Below are 20,715 nucleotides of genomic sequence, written 5' to 3' on the forward strand. Positions count from 1 at the left end.
AAGAAATCTTTTAAAATTCTGTCATGTATCTTGTTAAAGGAAAGCCTTTAAGGGAACACTCTGCTCTACCAAATTAAATGCTTTTTAATGGTAAACAAACAATAACCACAGTGGGAGCTTGTATTCTTTACATCTTCAAGTCAATTGTGTGACTATAAAAATGAAGTCTGCACCAAACCCCAGAATACTATAGAATCTATTAAGTGAGATCCACCATCATTCAAAAGAGGTAAGCCTAGAAATCTATATCAGAAAAACCAAGTGGATGATGGATGCATATTGCCCAGATGCAACAGGAGGGGCACTGAGTTGGGAATTGCAGATAGACAATGAGCTGAATCTAGAATTGAAAAGGAGGAGGAGAATAGGATGAAGAGTATTGAAGAGACTACGCCATGCATCCAGTGATCCCAAGCTTCTCCCTGAAATAAGCCTATTTCAGCAGAAAGACTTTCAGTGGTACTATATGGGTGAAAATCATGAAATATCACAGGCTCTGAGGACTTATAATCACAGGGGACCTAAAGGGCAATGGAAAGATGCACTACGGATATAATTAGCCTATGAGAAATTAGCAATGATGATTTACAAGAAGTGGAAACAATCCTGAGGGATAGGGGCTGTTATTATTATTTCTAGTATGTAGATGAGGAGATTAAGGCAGAGAGAGGTTAAGTGATTTGCCTAGGGTCATGTAGCTAATAAGTGTCTAAGGCAGGATTCGAACCTAACTTCCTGACTCCAGGTCCAACACTCTAACCATTGGGCCACCTAGCTCTATAAGAACCACACTGAAGGATTCTAACAGAACTCCCTAACTGGAATGGACACATGGAGAAAGTTCTCAGCTCAAGAAAGTCTCTGATTTGTTCTTAAACACAAAGGTATGACTAATTGATGATCTTTAACTATTACTAAGTCATTAGGTTTAACAGTGATACCTTGCTTGTTAAGAAAAAATTGTAGTGTTAATTAAAGCAGCTCTCCCTGTCCAGAAAACCATGTCTCCCGAATCTTTTAATTCTCATATGCGTCATGTTGGCAAATTAGTATGATATTTTTCTATTTATTTAAAATACCTGTCATCACAAGTATCAGAGAGCCTACAAAGTCCTTGAATTAAGTCTATAAACAACAGCTTAATACGACAATCCACCAGAGTCAGGTATGGAAGTTGGTTAGTTTGCATTGATTTTTTAAAAATCCATAATTACAATTTCCTTTTATATGGGTCAAAGATACAGATAAATTTTGTTTTGAAATAAATGACAAAATGAATAAGTTTTTTTTGAAATACAAATCCCAGGGCAAATCATATGAAGTAAGCCTCCACTATAATACCTATGATCAAAATACCATGGCACAAAAAACAATCAAAAAGTAAAAATTTATGAATATCTCCCTCCTCCCCCCACAAATCAGGAAAAGGAAGTGAATTACACAGTCTTGTATCCCCAGTGTTTATTTGAATCAGAATGCTGATAAAACCCAAAAAAATAGGCCATAACTACTTAAACTGCTCCTTGGGTGAACGAAGGGACCATGGGGATTTAAAAGCTTATTCAACATATTACTCTTCATCTTTTTTTTTTAATTTTTAAATTTTTTATTTTTTTAAAATTTATTTATTTAACATATTTAGTTTTCAGTATTGATTTTCACAAGAGTTTGAACTACAAATTTTCTCCCCATTTCTACCCTCCCCCCCACTCCAAAATGACATATATTCTGGTTGCCCTGTTCCCCATTCAGCCCTCCCTTCTGTCACCCCACTCCCCTCCCATCCCCTTTTCCCTTCCTTTCTTGTAGGGCAAGATAAATTTCTACGCCCCATTGCCTGTGTATCTTATTTTCTAGTTGCATGCGAAAACTTTTTTTTGTTTGTTTCTGAACATCTGTTTTTAAAACTTTGAGTTCCAAATTCTCTCCCCTCTTCCCTTCCCACCCACCCTCCCTAAGAAGTCAAGCAATTCAACATAGGCCACATGTGTATCATTATGTATAACCCCTCCACAATACTCATGTTGTGAAAGACTAACTATATTTTGCTCCTTCCCAACCCATCCCCCTTTATTGAATTTTCTCCCTTCACCCTGTCCCCTTTCCAAAGTGTTTGTTTTGATTACCTCCACCCCCATCTGCCCTCCCCTCCATCATCCCCCCCCTTTTTAAATCTTCTTCCCTCTTCTTTCCTGTGGGGTAGGATACCCAATTGAGTATGTATGGTATTCCCTCCTCAGGCCAAATTTGATGAGAGCAAGATTCACTCATTCCCCCCTCACCTGCCCTCTCCCCTCCTCCCACAGAGCTGCTTCCTCTTGCCACCTTTATGTGAGATAATCCACCCCATTCTATCTCTCCCTATCTCCCTCTCTCAATATTCTTCTCCCATCCCTTAATTTGATTTTATTTCTTTTAGATATCTTCCCTTCATCTTCAACTCACCCTGTGTCCTCTCTCTCTCTCTCTCTCTCTCACTCTCTTCATATATAATATATATATATATACACATACATATATGCATACATGCACATTTACTTTTATATATATATATATACGCCTATTCCTTTCAGCTATTATGATATTGAGGTCTCATGAATCATACACATCATCTTTCTATGTAGCAATGTAAACAAAACAGTTCAACTTTAGTAAGTCCCTTATGATTTCTCTTTCTTGTTTACCTTTTCATGCTTCTCTTGATTCTTGTGTTTGAAAGTCAAATTTTCTATTCAGCTCTGGTCTTTTCACTGAGAAAGCTTGAAAGTCCTCTATTTTATTGAAAAGTCCGTATTTTGCCTTGGAGCATGATACTCAGTTTTGCTGGGTAGGTGATTCTAGGTTTTAATCCTAGCTCCATTGACCTCTGGAATATCATATTCCAAGCCCTTCGATCTCTTAATGTAGAAGCTGCCAGATCTGGGGTTATTCTGATTATGTTTCCACAACACTCAAATTGTTTCTTTCTGGCTGCTTGCAGTATTTTCTCCTTGATCTGGGAGCTCTGGAATTTGGTGACAATATTCCTAGGAGATTTCTTTTTGGGATCTATTTGAGGAGGCGATCGGTGGATTCTTTCAATTTCTATTTTGCCCTGTGGCTCTAGAATATCAGGGTAGTTCTCCTTGATTATTTCTTGAAAGATGATATCTAGGCTCTTTTTTCAATCATAGCTTTCAGGTAGTCCAATAATTTTTAAATTATCTCTCCTGGATCTATTTTCCAGGTCAGTGGTTTTTCCAATGAGATATTTCACATTGTCTTCCATTTTTTCATTCCTTTGGTTCTGTTTTATAATATCTTGATTTCTCATCAAGTCACTAGCTTCCACTTGCTCCAATCTAATTCTTAAGGTAGTATTTTCTTCAGTGGTCCGTTGGACCTCCTTTTCCATTTGGCTAATTCTGCCTTTCAAGGCATTCTTCTCCTCATTGGCTTTTTGGGGCTCTTTTGCCATGTGAGTTAGTCTATTTTTTAAGGTGTTGTTTTCTTCCGTGTATTTTTCAGTATTTTCTGGGGTCTCCTTTAGCAAGTCATTGACTTGTTTTTCATGGTTTTCTCACATCCTTCTCATTTCTCTTCCCAATTTTTCCTCTACTTCTCTAACTTGCTTTTCCAAATCCTTTTTGAGCTCTTCCATGGCCTGGGACCAGTTCATGTTTTTCTTGGAGGCTTTTGGTGTAGGCTCTTGCACTTTGTTGACTTCTTTAGGCTGTATGTTTTGGTCTTCTTTGTCACCAAAGAAAGAATCCAAAGTCTGAGACTGAATCTGGGTGTGTTTTCACTGCCTGGCCATATTCCCAACCAACTAACTTGACCCTCGAGTTTTTCAGCGGGGTATGACAGCTTGTAGACTAAAGAGTTCTATGTTCCACGTTTAGGGGGGATGCACCATCTCTGCCACACCAGCACTCCTCCTTCCCCAAGAACCCCCAAGCCGGACTGGGCTTAGATCTGCAGCAGGCTGTGCACTCCTGCTCTGATCCACCACTTAATTCCTCCCACCAGGTGGGCCTGGGGCCGGAAGCAACAGCAGCTGTAGCTACCCCACCTCCACTGCTCCAGGGGCGGTGGCCAAACCACGAACTCCTTCCACTCCCACAGCTTTTCCCACTAACCTCCGCTGTCTGTAGTGTTTGTGGGTTGAGAAGTCTGGTAACTGCCGCACCTCACTGATTCAGGGCGCTAGGGCCCGCTCTGCCTGGCTCCTGGTCTGGTTGATCCAAGCAGCTCATGCTGGGCTCTGCTCTGCTCCACTCCCAGCTCCCAGCTCCCAGCTCTGTGTGGGATAGACCTCACCCAGAGACCATCCAGGCTGTCATGGGCTGGAGCCCTGCTTCCCTCTGCTGTTTTGTGGGTTCTGCAGTTCTAGAATTGGTTCAGAGCCATTTTTTATAGGTTTTTGGAGGGACTCAGCAGGGAGCTCACTGCTTTCCAGCCACCATCTTGGCTCCGCCCCCCTCTTCATCTTCTTCAACAAGTTTCCCTCTATAAGAAACTTTTAGCTCAAGTGTCCCAAGTATAATGGTAAATTAATGTAACTACAATAAATACCAAAGATGTGACTGAGTGGTTGTTTAAAAATGTAAGAGCATTTGAAAACTGGTCAACCCAGAAGAAAAAGTTCAGGGAAACATTTATAAAGTATGTTTTTAAGTATAGTAAAAGAAATACTATTTCAATATGTGACCAAATTATCAAGCAGCATACATTCATCTTAAATATTTATAAAAACTTTCTTCATTTCACCATCTCATATATATATATAGATACATATAATCTCTCTATATATACATACACACACACACACACACACACACACACACACACACACATATATATATATATATAAACACATACACATATATCAGAGAGGAATTAAGTGTGACTTTACCACTGAACTCTCTTATGCTTTCAGGGTGTAAGTTTTTATTTCTAAATAAGTGTGCATGATAAATAGTAATACATTTTCTTTTACTATGGTGGGTATAAGTAATTTCTGCATTTTCATCTGATGGCAAATCTGGATTACGTTTAGTTATATCCAGCCCATAGCCAAGAAAAGCAAACACTCTCACATGTTTGGCTCACTATGCATATATCTATGACTTTTAACTTGTAAGGAAAAATCTTAGCCACTTTAATGAGTAATAAAATTTTAGTCTGAGGGAAGCTTACCAGGACAATTTTATCATTTGTCTATTATTTGGCTGATCCTCTCTCACTGAACCAAAATTCTTCTCAAAACTACTATTATTAAAAATTATTATTAAAACTACTATTAGTATTTTCTCACTTGTTCACAAAACTAGGTCACTTCATATGGGCTTATAAATGTACACGTAAATACAAAGACACATCATGCAATATGGAAAAGTCAGAAATAGCAAATATAGCAAACTAACCTGCTTCTTCTCATACTGGTTTATCAGACTCAAAAATAAGGCATAACATCTGGAATAGTCAGCCAAGGCCGCACAGCAGTCGTGACAGGAAGAAAGTTTGCTGCATACACACCAAATAGGGAAATAAAAATGAAAAAAAATATATATTTTATTCTTCTACAAAACTCAAATTTGTACTCTGTTTACTGAGAAAGCAAGATTCTAACAGATTAATTTTTAGAGTTAAAAGATAATCTAGTATAGCCCCCCACATGTAACACTCTACAGAGTATACCCCACAATGCTACATGGAAACATTTAAAGACTTTATCTAAAAGGCAACTATGAAAAAGATTTGTATCCCTATCTGTCAAGTAAAACTGATATTTGCAAAAGGTCAAACTGCTATATTTTTAATGTAACATTCTACTTTAATGTAACACTATGAAAATACTGGCTTTATAACTCCTTTCAAAAATAAATGATTTCAAGACAAAGGAATTATTTTTTAAATTTGGATTTTTTTTTTGGCCAACAATAAGGAGATTTGATTCATGAACTATTTTATTCCGCAAACACCACACAATCAAACAAGAATTAAGAGCATTTTTCTTTACTGTTTCTAATTTGTATACCCACAGTATCTTTGCTGTGAGCTCTAAGGAAACTTGGACACCTGCAGGGGAGAGCAGGCCTAAGAACGGGCAGGACAGGTAGCCACGTAAGACATAGTGGGCAGGGGGTACAACAAGGAACATTTTCTAATATCTTCTGGAAATGCACATACTTTTAATGACATAATATTCTACTTTGTCTGGTACGAAGATATTGTAACACTGACCATAAGGAAGAGTTGAGGCTCCTAAGGCAGTAGCAGCTCCACTTCCCCCCGAGCCAGAGGGGACAGTGACGGAAACAATGTGGGGAAGAGAAGCAACGATTTGAAAATAAACATCTTTTAAAAGTCAGGTGTCCATAAGTCCACATTGGGTTAATATTTTTCAGTCTTCTGACAAATAAGCCACTACAGTGTTTTATTATAGTAGATTTTACCTTCTGTCTATAAAACACAACTCAAGCATTATTTGTGGCCATACCATCTTTAGGGCTGGAGAAGGCAGCACACAACTGTTATCATTTAAGCGTTGTATTCACATAGATAATAGAGGATAACAACATCTATGGTACAGGTTCAATATACAGGTCTGTGAGTGAAAAATAAGCCGGGTGTCCCTATACTCCTGCCATGTCTGCATGATGTGTCTGATGAAGCTGTGCTATACTGGGCCAATCAGCACCTTTCTGTGGCACTATAAGGTCCAAATCAGTGTTAGAATTTTATGTCAGCTTGAGGACTGAGGCCCAAACAGAATGGAAGCCCCTCTGAGTCAGAAAGTATTTCTTTTTTATCTTTGTATCCCAAGTGCCTAGCTACCATACTTTGCACATAAGAGGTATTGTTGTTCCACTGATCTGGGATTTGAAGTTAAAAGATGCTGGACCACATTGTCTAGACTGTACCAAAAACCAAGGTTAATGGAACCAAGTGACTAGCTCACTATCTAAGGAAGAGAGTGTTTACGAGCTTCTCAATCATCTTGAGAAGGGTAAGAAATTTATAAAATTAAAATGATTCCATCACAAAGCAGAAAATGTATTCTTTTTTAGAGATTTCGTTGGTGTGGAACAACACAGGATAGTGGGGAGAGCTCTGGTCCTAGAGGCAGAAAACTTGGGTTAATATCCAGGATCCTATGTTAACTAGTTGGGTGAATATGACTAAACCACTTGACCTTTTTAAGATGCCATTTAATCATCTGTAAAGAAGATGATACTTACACTACTTGATTCACAAGGTCGCTATAAAAGTGCTTTGTAAATCTTAAAGTGCTATGCCAATTTGCATTACATCATAACCCAAACCAATCTTGATGATTAATCAGCAGCAGGCAGAGGGCCTTTAGGTGCATAAAAGAAACTAAAAGAACTTGAAATGTGATGGAAATCACCCTTTTTTACAGTGAACTTGGACATACATGAATGCAAGTCCCACCTGCTAAACTAATCACAAGTAGCAGAGAAAGAACACTACAGCATTATACATATTCACAAAAAATCAAATCCTCAAAAAGGAACAGATTCATTCAACCAGTTTTAACTTTGAACCTGGGATGTTGGCAATGGGATGTCACTGAATCACTTAAAACTATCAAAAATCATGTCAACTTTCAAGTATTTACAAGTAGTCTATCTAAACTTCGGTTTATTTGTGGCCTATCTTGTTCTCACCAAGTCCTAGTAGATAAAAAACAAATATAAGGGTGGGGGCAAATTAAGGCAATCACACCCCATTTGGTCCTGATACTTTTATCAAGCAAGTACACCTCTGATGAGTCAATAAATCAGAAATATAAACAAGGCCCAGTCACCTCTATTTAACCAATCCAAGGCTTTAGACAGGTACTGTAAGTCCTTTATCAATCTTGAAGTCCTTCAAAGCCATTGGATAAAACAGAATAACGATGAACAGGAAATATATTAAGATGGGCTGAGAAGACTTGACCATGCCATGCAGGTTTTATGTAAAAGAGCAAACAATTCAGAAGTCAAGGATTCAAACTCCTAGCAGTAGAGAGAAGTGAATGTTCTACCCAAGCCTTTAAGAAGGAATCATTGGGGTATGGAGATAAAGGGAAGAGGAGAGCCAGGCATTAGCCTCAATCAAAGCCTTAGTATTGGTATCCTCTCCCTCTAACCCACCTTTGGCTAGGAAAGAAAAAACAAAACTAAACAAAACAAGACAAACAAAATCTTGGGAGCTTTGAAGGGTTCAAAGGATTTTGGATTTCCTACTAGCATCCTATTAGCAACCTCAGAACAGCTGACAGCAACACATGCATATTGCTTCAGTATATGCATTGTGAGCTGAAGAGCAGACACACTGAGGAAAGAGAGCTTCAAAACTCTGTATGGAGCTGAACAGAAAGCTACAACATACCTAAGAGAAACTTCATGAGTACTCCATGAAGGACTTCCTGCACAATGACTTCCAGGATCTATCACCCCACTTTGCTGCATATACCATGAGCTTCAGCCTACTTTCCCCTGAACTCTGCATGTACTTATTGCGGGGTGTGCCCCCTGTTTGGGGTGGGGGGATGTTCTATGCCACTGTAGCTGTTTCAAAAAGCTAATTAAGTTTGGCTCTAAATTGATACATACTGATAATCATGAAGAGAAGCACACTGGTGGGGGCTCATGAGCTACAACATTAGAAAAAATAGCCCAAAGTCCCTCAGGGATACTCTTAGACCCCGAGGAGAGATAGAACAGCCAAACTCTGGGGCCCAAAGCCTTCAATTCAGAATGGAGTTTGGGGAAAATAGCTCCAGAGCCTCTATGTGCTACACAAACACTACTATGTAATGGGGGGTGAGGGTAAAAAGTAATGTTCTAGGAATCAGAAAATCTGGGTTTGAGTCTCAACTCTACACTTAGTGGGACTCTTGGGAGTCTCCATTAGACTGTAAGTTCCTTGAGGGAGGGGACTGTCTTTTGCCTCTTTTTATATCCCTGGCACTTAGCCCAGTGCCTGACATACAGTAGGAGCTTAACAAATGTTTACTGATCAGTTGTTTTGAGGAAAGCACTGTGCAAATCTTTAAAATACCTAAATCTGAACTATTATTATTAAGTACTCTATAGATATTACCACTCATCGTGCAGTTTCTGTTTACTCCTGATGTACACCTCGCAGCTCAGCAGGGGAAAAAAAAAAAACCTATGAAGCACAAATATTTAACTCCTTCCCTTGCCTGAAGACAAGTGTGAGCCAGAGTGTAGCAAGTATAGACAAAAAAGCAACTGTTTGTTTTAGAATGACAATTTAACTCAATCCACGGTAGTCAACCTTGAGGCCAGGGACAACAGCATTCTAGTTTTCACAGCAACTGATCATCATTCCAGGGCTTTGGTATTCTCTGTGAAGGGCTGTGAATTTCCAGAACCTCAAGCACAGCCATATTTTAGTGTAGTTGAAAAAAAAAATCATTTGTAAATTGTGGATGTCCTACTGGAGAGCTATCTCCGCTAATTCTCCTTCATGTGTACAAATAATCAGCAGGCCGTTTTAGACGTTCAATCATTCATTCAGCAGTTTCTGGAGTGCCTACTCTACATAAGGTGCTGAGAAAGATACAGTATAATGTCGCTGGATAATTTATTTTCCTGTTGCAAAACTATCCCTACTGACTAAAAGTGCATACAATGGTGGTTATGAACATAAAGCACTTTAAAAGAATGATTTTTTAAAATATCACTTAATATCACCACCATTCTGGGATTACCAATTTTGCAAAAGCAATGGTCCCAACATTCATGATTGAATGGAAATCATGATTTTAAAAGTTTAGGAAAACATATGTGCAAATAATAGCTCCAAAGTTACAGATTCACTAAGATTTTGAGAAAAATAAATTATATGTACAAATCCAGGAAATACTTTAAGGATACAGCATTATTTCGGTACCAGGTAATGGAACCTAAAATAACTTTAAATAGTCTGAAGTAATCTTTCAAGCAGGAAGATAATAGAGTTCTGACACATAAAGAAGAAACCTATTAAGATATAATAAAACAAATGTAAAACTGAAAGAACCACAATGCTTTAATTAAGAGTACTAGAATATAAGAAGATCTTCTATTCAGAAAATTGAACTTCTTGAAGAAGTTATCCAAAGTACAAGGCATTCTCTGTAACGGACTTAGAAGGACAGGCACTCCATAAAGTGAGCAATCCAGTGATACCATGGTAACAGTTTAAAAGTATAATTTTAAACCTGCCATAGTTCAAAGAGTGTAAAGTCAGTACTAACATGAATCACCATAAATGACACTCAAAACAGTCACCATCATGACATGGCACATACATTGATCTCATTGCCCAAGAAGTTGTCCAAGCCAAAATCTAAAGTTTGAAGAAAGGTATAGCTGAATCAGTAGATCCATGGTGAGAGCATTTAAGAGACATAGGAGTTGTTGGAAATGTATCTCAAACTATAAAGATGTTTTGGAAGACAACTACTACATTCTCCCACAGAGCCACTGCTGAAGACAGACTAAATCAAGGGCAGGGAATCTGCAGCCTCAAGGCCACATGTGGCCTTCTAGGTCCTTAGGTGCAGCCTTTTGACTGAGTCCAAGTTTTACAAATCCTTTTATTAAGGGGATTTGTTCTGTGAAGTTTTGATTCAGCCAAAAGGCTGCACTAGAGGACCTAAGGGCCACATGTGGCCTCAAGGCCGCAGGTTCCCCACCCCTGGACTAAATGGACCATGGGTTTGAATCGTGGCTCTGTCACACCATTTAAGTCATTTCTTGCAGTTATCATGTATCATGACATACCTTTGTGATGGGAAGCATCCTGACCATGTCATTTATAGTCACAAGAGACCTCTGCCTATTGTGACACTTAAAAATGTTTTAAAGAGAATTTCTGAGTGATTTAATCATTTTATTAATAATGCCAGCACATTTACTAATAAAAGGATGGTCATTTGGCTGTCTCTCTTAGACCAAAAACCTTCATGGCAGTGGGCTTATAGTCTATATACTCTTGGAAGAGCAGGTGTTCCTCAAGGTAGAAATCATCTGATTGGTCAACAATCAGTGAAAAAATGAATATTACAATGAGAGGGTGAACTATATTACAGCAGGGGTCTTGGGGTACATAACTTGGGTCACCTGAGTCTTAGTCAAGAAGACTTATCAATTTCCACATCACTTGTTTAACAGAAGGGAGAATCAATACCTTTCAGATCTGTCTGAGTAAACACAAAGAGGAGGAATGCATCCATTAGCCCAAACTTAGAGTTTCTTTTACTGTCTGATTAGATTTTGGCCTGGGTACATCTTTGAGAGAGATTTCCCATACTAATTGATTTCTGGATGTGGAAGTAGAAAAGGGGGAAAATCTTGGTCCTAATATAATAATTAGTTATTAAATACGAGAGAGAAATAATCATTTCTCACATTATTTAACAAAGAATCATAAAAATTCCACCAGTTGTTACTAGATTTAAGATTGTGCCAAATGCAACTGTTAATTTTGTTTATTGAAAATGCTCTTACAGATCTCCTTATTTATTCTGTCAGGATTATTTATCTGATTTTTTAAAAGGTATGCAAATATATTAAGTTCTTTCTCAAGTGTCCTTAATGACTTTGGGATTTGGGGTATTATCCTTGGAATATTTCTCAGGAAGGAGACCCAAAGAAGACTGGTGAACTTCTGCTGTGTGCCTTTTCCCATAGTTTTCCTTTATTTTTTTTTCTTTTGTTTAAACTTTTGACTCCAGTGTTTCCCGCAATGGCTCAAACCTGGTTATTATCCAACACAGTAAAAGAATGTACTTGGCCTACAGGAACCTGGTCGTTGGCTTGATGCAAGTTTCCTTGAAATAACATAGGGAATATTCACAGAGAGAAAAGAGAGCATTACAAATGCAACCCAACTCCATTGAGATTTTTGAGAAGGCAGGCAAAAGAGGCAAAATCTGAGCCAGCTAACACTGAGGTATAGGTTTCAAATACCACACATCTGACTTCATTTCCAAACTCCTATTTTGAAAGATATTAATGACATCTGGGAAGACAGACAAGATAAATAATAGGATTTCTTTAAACTACAGTGACATTCAGAAACGTGCACAGAGATGCAACATAAAGCCTAAGAGAAAAAACACAGAAGTGGGTCTTCAAAAGGCTTGTGCTTTAGGCCTGGTTCTGCTTCCAACTTTGGAGAAGTCATTTAAACTTCCTGTCATTCTGTGTCTCCTCTGTAAAATGGCATTAATTAGATTGCCCTCAGAGGGGAACTTTTAACATATTTATAGAATATGCTGAGATCCTCTGAAAAACACTTTATGAACTCAAACTACCATCTGTAAAATGAATACTAGTTATTAGCAGTGAGAGTGCAAGAAATATGAATTGTTAGGAAATCACTGAATTATTGGAAGGCAGTATCATAAAAATAACAAAAAAGTGATTCTTTTTCAGGCATGTAAAAATCTAAAGTAACACCATACCCTAAGATTAACATTCATATGTGGTATTTTTTTTCCCTCAAATGCTACTACATACCTTAATATTCTAGCAATGTTGGTACAGACATCTTTATCATTTGCATACTGTTCCATCACTCCACAGAGCTCTGGGAGGGCACTATTGTTCAACAATTTACACCTTGCCAGTGGTATATCAACCAAATTTCTCATGGTAGCTGTCATCTGTGACCAAAAAAACAAAAAAACAAAAAACAGAAAACGTTTGTGGGTTGTTTTTTAAGTAGGTATAAATACTATACAAATCCTATCATAAAGCATCTCACAATTCCATGAAGGTCAAATTTAACTCTGCCATATAGTACATCGTTCTCCAAATAACATAAAATAATAAAATATAAAACATACAGATACAAAATAACAGAAAATAAATGGTGCTAGGCTTTCAATGTTAGATTATATTGTTACAGAAAAAATATGAGAATCAGGAATAGTGAATGAAAATGAATTGAAGCATGCATAACACAAAGGACAAAATCTCAAAGATGAAAGAAATATGATGCATTTGTATGTGAAAGAAAGCAGAACTAGGCAAATCATTGCACAGCATAGTTTATGAATAGTCACAATAGCTTCAAATGGACCTGTCAAACAACATAAGCTTACAGAGATGAGAAGCCTCACTTTCACATACTTATAAACAGCAATGAAATAATGATTTGGGAAATTAATATTTGAGACTTGGCTTAATTTTCTTGCAAGGTAAGCAGTGAGCTGCTAGACTAGTATTAAATCAAAATTCATCATCAGAGGACCATCATAGATTCAGAGGCGGGAAGGACAATGGGCTGGTAAATGTTTAACAACCAGCTCTTCAGAAAGAAAAAAGTACCCACCACATTTTAAGTTTAATCTTCATCATTATCATTTCCTTTGTTATTGTTGTCTTCCTTAAGTCTACACAATCAACAAAATAATAAATTGAGCCCTGTCTTTATGTAGTATTTGTTGATTTCCGGCCCTGACTTTATATAGTATTTGTTGATTTCCAAAGTATAAACGCTCGCAGTGAAAACTGAACAATTGGCCTTCATGAGCTCCTTTGAGCTGGCTCTAATAACAGCCTTGACCTTGGGGATCATCTAGTCAAATTCCTTTATTTTAGTGATGAAGAAACCCAAGCCTAGAAATATTAAGTAACTCATTCAAGGTCAAACAGAAATTAAGTAGCAGAGCCAAGACTTGAATCCTGGTCTTCTGACTCCAAATTCCATGTTCTTCTTAACAAGCTCGAACTTCTTAAACTTCATGTCTCTGACTTGGAGAAAACACAGAAAGGCCATCTCCTTTCTGCCTTAGTTCAGAAAAAGAGTTCAGATTAAAAATAATTTTGTAAACCATAAACCAATTTTTTCAGCATCAACAGTTTAAATAGGCAAGGCTAGTTATTTTAATTGTTTATCACACCTTTTTTTCATTTTTATTTGTTCCAGTTTTGTAACAGTTTTTGATCTTTGTTCTAGCAAGGAGGTGATCTGACCCTACAGGGACAGCTGATTCAGGAATGACTCCCTTATCAGATGGTACTGTTGGAAGCTTACTCTCTTCTAACTTGAAGAGGAAACAAAGTATACATCTAAAGAGTTTCAAAAGTCTCCTGAACTTCTAGAGAGGTGAGAAAACTGGAGGATAGGGTGGGGGAGGGCCTTTTAAAAGATTAATAAGATTAGGAGGGTGGGAGAAGAAAAAATAAAGGTTAACCAGGACAGGGTGAAAAAGAGAGGCTAAGAAGGAAAATAGTAGGTAAAAATAAGATGGAGGGAAATTCACAAATAGTAAGTAATTAGAACTTTGTCAAATATACAAGAATATAAGTCATGCCCCAATTGATAAATGGTCAAAGGATAGGAACAGGCATTTTTACAATGGAGAAATCTAAACAATTTCTAGTTATATAAAAAAATGCTCTAAATCATTACTGATTAGAGAAATACAGATTAAAACAACTTTAAGATATCATTTTACACCTACCAGATTGGCTAAAATGACAGAAGGGGAAAGTGACAAATGTTGGAGAGAATGTGGAAATTAGGAAATTCATTGTTTGCGGAATTGTAAAGTGATACAACCTTTCTGGAGAACAATCTGAAATTATTCCCAAAGAGTTTTAAACTACCTATACCCGTTGACCCACCAATAGCATTACTTGGTCTATTTCCAACGAGGATTAGGGAAAAAGGAAAAGAATCTGTAAGTTCTAAAATGTTTATAGCAGCTCTCTTTGTGGTGGCAAAGAACTGGAAATTTCCGGGATGCCCATCAATTGGGGAATGGCTGAACAAGTTGTGGTACATGATTATGACGGAATACTACTGTGCTATAGGATATAATGAGCTCAATGATTTTAGAAAAACATGGAAAGACTTGCATGAAATAATGAAGAACAAAATGAGCAGAACCAGGAGAACATTGTATAGAGTAACAATAATATTGTTTTTAAAATGACTTTGATTGGAACATTGTTACATTGTTGGTAGAGTTGTGAACTGATCCAGCCATTCTGAAGAACAATTTGGAATTATGCCCAAAGAGCTATAAAAATGTGCATACCCCTTGACCCAGCAATACCACTTCTAGGGCCGTATCCCAAAGAGATCACACAAGTGGAAAATGGACCAATATGTACAAAAATATTTATAGCAGCTCTTTTTGTGGTGGCAAAGAACTGGAAATCAAGGGGATGCCAATCAATTGGGGAATGGCTAAACAAATTGTGGTATGTGAATGTAATGGAATACTATTGTGCTATGAGAAATGAGGAGCAGATAGACTTCATTACAACCTGGAAAGACATATGTGAACTGATTCCAAGTGAGGGGAGCAGAATCAGGAGATCATTATACACGATTACAGAAACATGGTATCTGTAAGGACTAACTTTGATAGACTTGGCTCCTCTCATTAATGCAAGGTTCAAAGACAGCTCCAAAAGACTCATGATGGAAGAAGCTATCCATATCCAGAGAAAGAATCATGGAGTCTGAGTGCAGATCAAGGCAAACTATTTGCTCTCTCTTTTTTTCCTTCTCTTTTGGTTTCGTTTCTTCTTTCTTGTGATTCATTCTATTAGTTATAATTCTTCTTTACAACTGGACTACTATGTAAGTAAGTTCAATGTGAAGGTATATGTAGAACCTACACTGGATTATATGCCGTCTTGGCAGGGGGAGAGGGAGAGAGAGAAAATTTGGAACCCCAAAACTTATGGAACTGAGTGTTGTAAACTAAAAATAAAAAATAAATTTATTAAAAAAATGACTTTGAGCAAATAAGTTATTTTATTATGAATACTCAAATTACCTATAAAAGACAGACGAAGAAAGATGCTATCTGCATCCAGAGAAAGAACTGATAAATAGATGTCTAGAATAATTTTGCATATACACACACACACACACACACACACACCTATTTGTGTCTAATGATACTCATCTTTAGGGCAGGGTAGGGGATAGGAAGAAAAGAAAGAAAAAAAAAGAAATTTACATGATAATTTTGTTGTATATTTGAAAGGAATAGCAAGTTGTGTATAACAGATTTAGTTTCATGTGCAATCATTTTTCTATTATACTCTTATGAAAATGCTTGTTTTATACCATAAATTAAAAATAAAAAAAAATTTAAAAGGAATAACACTAAGTAACGCTTTGGGTCACAAATCTCCTCATTTCCCCCATCCCAACCAGAAAGGAGTGAAGTCAAAATCTGTACAGACCACACCTGCTGGGCTGGCATTTGGATGGGGCTTTCTCTGCTAGTCCCTGCCTCCTTGCCCCCATTACTCAAACAGACTGAGTTTTGTCTCTAGGACCAGTGCTCCCACACTTGGAGACACCATGACTCCAATCAGCTCATTCTTTTATGGAAATCTAAGTGAACCTTGAATTCTACTTTTAGAGTTTTGCTTGGTAAAGTTATAGGATCTCTTTAAAAATTAGAATTAAGCAAATGGAGGCTAATGACTTTATAAGAAATCAATAAACAATAAAACAAAACTAAAAGAATGAAAAAATAAAAGACAATGTGAAATATCTCACTGGAAAAACAACTGACCTGGAAATCCAGGAAAGATAATTTAAAAATTATTGGACTGGAAAGATAATTTAAAAATTATTGGACTACCTGAAAGCCAAGATCAAAAAAAGAACTTAGACCTCATCTTTCAAGAAACTATCAAGGAAAACTGCCCTGATATTCTAGAACCAGAGGGTAAAGCAGAAATTGAAAGGATCTACCAATCACCTCCTGAAAGAGATCCCAAAATGAAAACTCCCAGGAATATTATAGACAAATTCCAAAGTTCTCAGGTTAAGGAGAAAATATTGCAAGCAGCCAGAAAGAAACAATTCAAGTATTGTGGAGCTGCAGTTAGGATAACACAAGATTTAGCAGCTTCTATATTAAGGATTGGAGGGCTTGGAATATGATATTCCAGAGAGCAAAGGAGCTAGGATTACAACCAAATATCCCCTACCTAGTAAAACTGAGTATAATCCTTCAGGGGGAGAACTGGACATTCAGTAAAATAGAAGACTTTCAAGTATTCTTGATAAAAAGATCAGAGCTGAATAGAAAATCTGACTTTGAAATACAAGACTCAAAAGAAGCATAAAAAGATAAACAGGAAAGGGAAATCATAAGAGACTTAATAAGGTTAAACTATTTACGTTCCTACATGGGAAGATGATACTTGTAACTCAAAAGAACTTTCTCGTTATTAGGGCAGTTAGAAGGAGTATATATAGAAAGAGGCCACAGGTATGAGTTGAATATGAAGGGATATCTAAAAAAATCTAAAAAAATAAAATTAAGGGGTGAGAGAAGAATGTACTTGGAGAAAGGAAAAGGGAGACGTAAAATAGGGTAAATTATTTCACATAAAAGAGGCAAGAAAAAGCTTTTACAGTGGAGAAGAGAGGGGGATCAGAGGGGGAGTGAGTGAACCTTACTCTCCTCAGAATTGGCTCTAAGAGGGAATAACACGCACACTCAGTTGGGTCTAGAAATCTATCTTACCCTAAAGGAAAGTAGGAGGGGGGGATAAGAGAGAGAGGAGAGAGACAAAGGAGGGTAGATTTGGGGAGAGGGTAATCAGAAGCAAAATATTTTTGATGAGGGACAGGGTGAAAGGAGATAAAGAATAGAATAAACGGGAGCGGGGTTGGATGGAGGGAAATACAGTTAGCAATAGTAACCGTGAAAAAAATTTTGAAGCAAGTTTCTCTGATAAAGGCCTCATTTTTCTAGCATATAGAGAACTAAGTCAAATTTATAGAAATAAGAGCCATTCCTCAATTGATAAATGATCAAAAGATATGAAGTTTTCAGATGAAATAATCAAAGCTATCTATAACATATGAAAAAAAGCTCTAACTCACTATTGACTGGAGAAGTGCAAATTGAAACAATTCTGAGGTACTACTTATTAAATTGGCTAATAAGAGAGAAAAGGAAAATGACAAATGTTGGAGATGATGTGGGAAAAATGAGACATTAACTGTTGGTAAAGTTGTGAACTGATTCAACCATTCTGTAGATTAATTTGGAACTACATCCAAAGGGCTATAAAAACCAAATCTGTATCCCAAAAAGAGATTTAAAAAAAGGAAAAAGACCTAAATGTACAAAAATATTTATAGCAGCTCTTTTCTGGTGACAAAGAACTGGAAACTGAGGGGATGCCCATCAACTGGAGAGTGGCTGAACAAATTGTGATATGTGATTATGACAGAATACTAACTATTGTGCTATAAGAAATGATGAGCAAGATGCTCTCAGAAAAACCTGGAAAGACTTACATGAACTCATGCAAAGTGAAATGTACCATGTACAAAGTAACAGAAATATTATAAGATGATCTGCTGTGAATGACTTTAACTATTCTCAGCAATACAATGATCCAAGATAATTTTGAAGGACTTATGATGAAAAATGCTATCCATACCCAGAAAGAGAACTGATGGTGTCTGAATACAGACTGAAGCATACTTTTTTTACTTTATTTTTCTTGACGGTGTCTTTTTTGGTCTATGTTTTCTTTCACAACATGACTAATATGGAAATGATCTGCGTGACTACACATGTATAAGCTATATCAAATTGCTTGCCTTCTCAATGGGGAGGCGGTATAGAGAGGGAGGAAGGAAGAGAATTTGGAACCCAAAGTTTTAAAAACAAACATTAAAAATAGTTTTTACATATAACTGGGAAAAAATAAAATACTAAATTTTTTTTTAAAAAAAGAAAGTTATAGGATCATACATAACACTAAACCATAACTCAATAACCTCCAGGAAGGGCTTTTTAGTTTCCCACATCAGAACTACAGGATCCTGGCTTAGAAAGTCTGTAAAATATAAAATCCCTGAAGGTCATCTCCTCCTGCCTGAGCCCCCTCTCCCACTCCCACCCCCATGCACATTCTGATCTCAACAGACCAATGCTCACAGACAATGGGAACAAACAAATTTATAAAAACAGACTCAGGCTTACAAACTACTTTCAGCCATGAGAGACAGAATAATAGGACAATATTGGGTCTTTTTTTTCAGATTCACTTAAATAGGATGGAGGAAAGAGAAAGAAACCACCCATCAACTCAGGGAGATTGGGTTGGTGTCTCTGTCTTTACAAACAAGGGAGGAGGAAGTAGATAAATCCACCAGGTCCCAGCAGGGCCACAAGGCAAGCACATTTAGGCAAATGGCAAATTTTAACAGAGGCAGATTGATTCATAAGCAGATGAGTGAAGAAGACAGACTCTTAACTGTTCACAACGTTAACTGATGCTATAGTTCATATGTGGGAGCAGTACCCTTCACCTGCAATTAGCTCCTGCCATACCACAAATCCACACATTCAATCTCTCTTTGGTGAAACTCCTTAGATTTTGGTCCCCCCTCTCATGAACCTTCTATTTCTCCCTTCAATTAGAGAAAGTAAGTTTCCTAGTGATCCTTGCTACCAATATGTGGCTATATCAGTACTGAGTTATTTCATGTCTGTTAAAATTAATATCTATTTAATCATTTGTTATATTTTTGATGTTTACCATGTCTACTGTTGCCAGATTCTTTACTCAAAGTGTTCAGAATGTGTAGGCATCTATGTCTTCTATAAGCCTTTGACTCTAATGTGTCTTACTCCTGAGTTTACATTTTCCAACATCTTTTTTTGTTATCCTCCCCTAATTCATCTTTGCATTTCAGTCACCACAAATAAAATAATGTTAATTAATTTAGAGGGTCTTACTGAGTTGTTCATTAAATTTCCTTATCTATATATCCTCTATAATAGAAGTTGGTACAGCAGGTACAAATATTTTATGATGGTCTTTTTGCAAAGACATTCTGTATACTACAATATAAGATGACTAAATAGTATACATTTTGGATGTACCAACTCCTTTATCTGCCTCTTCAAGAAGTAGCTATGAACCATCCTTCCATTTAGCAGCAAAAGCGTTTTGTCTTCTGGTTTCATTTATAGCAGGAATGTCAAGGTCCAGTAGTGTATCCACTCATAATTTGATAAGAATTTCACACTCATGTGTACCAAGAGTTAAGTCAATCTTCACACTTTAAAAAACAATTTTTTTGTTTCCTTTTCTGCAGTTTCTGCCATCACTATTGCAGAAATGAAAAATGGTCCCACGGGACCAAAGGCTATTTTGTATTGCTTGTTTGTTTGTTTGTTTGAAAGACTGTCATGGCCAAAGACTTCTTTGCTAAATGATGAGACTATTGGTAATAAGTATCTCATTAGGTAGGCTGGTCTTAAGTGTGGTCTGTGGATCCCTGGGAGTTCCTGAAACCAGTTTAGGGGTCTTTGAGGTCAAAATTATTTTCATAATAATGCTATGATGTTATTTACCTATTAAAAATAGTTCTCCCTTTTCCAATTAAATGTCTGTGTGAGGCTAGATTTTCTTCATATACTTCAACCAAAACAACATATTGCAACATAACAAATGCAGAAACAGACATGAAGATTCAGCTATCTTCTATTAAGCCAGACACTAAAACAATTTGCAAAAATATGTAAGACAATGCTACTCTTTTCATGAAACTTTGTTTCAGAAAAGTTATTTTTCATAAAAAATATGTAATGTTAACATGCAATGAGTTTATTGTTTTTAGAAATGAATTAACATATATTAAGTTAATAATTAAAATGAATTTATCAGTTTTAATTTCTAATACAGTAAA

General features: G+C 36.8%; 1 protein-coding gene across 1 annotated transcript in view; it reads right to left on the reverse strand.

Moving 5' to 3' along the window:
* ARMC2 (armadillo repeat containing 2) overlaps positions 1-20,715 on the reverse strand; it is a 171,502-nt gene that overhangs the window by 44,264 nt on the left and 106,523 nt on the right. The window contains exons 11-12 of the mRNA XM_036765854.1: positions 12,528-12,673; positions 5,406-5,505 (exon numbers count right to left, since the gene is read on the reverse strand). Coding sequence (XP_036621749.1) covers positions 5,406-5,505; positions 12,528-12,673 — 246 coding nt within the window. The remainder of the gene's footprint in view (positions 1-5,405; positions 5,506-12,527; positions 12,674-20,715) is intronic.

Source organism: Trichosurus vulpecula, chromosome 7 (genome assembly GCF_011100635.1).
Source record: "Trichosurus vulpecula isolate mTriVul1 chromosome 7, mTriVul1.pri, whole genome shotgun sequence".
Lineage (NCBI taxonomy): Eukaryota > Metazoa > Chordata > Mammalia > Diprotodontia > Phalangeridae > Trichosurus > Trichosurus vulpecula.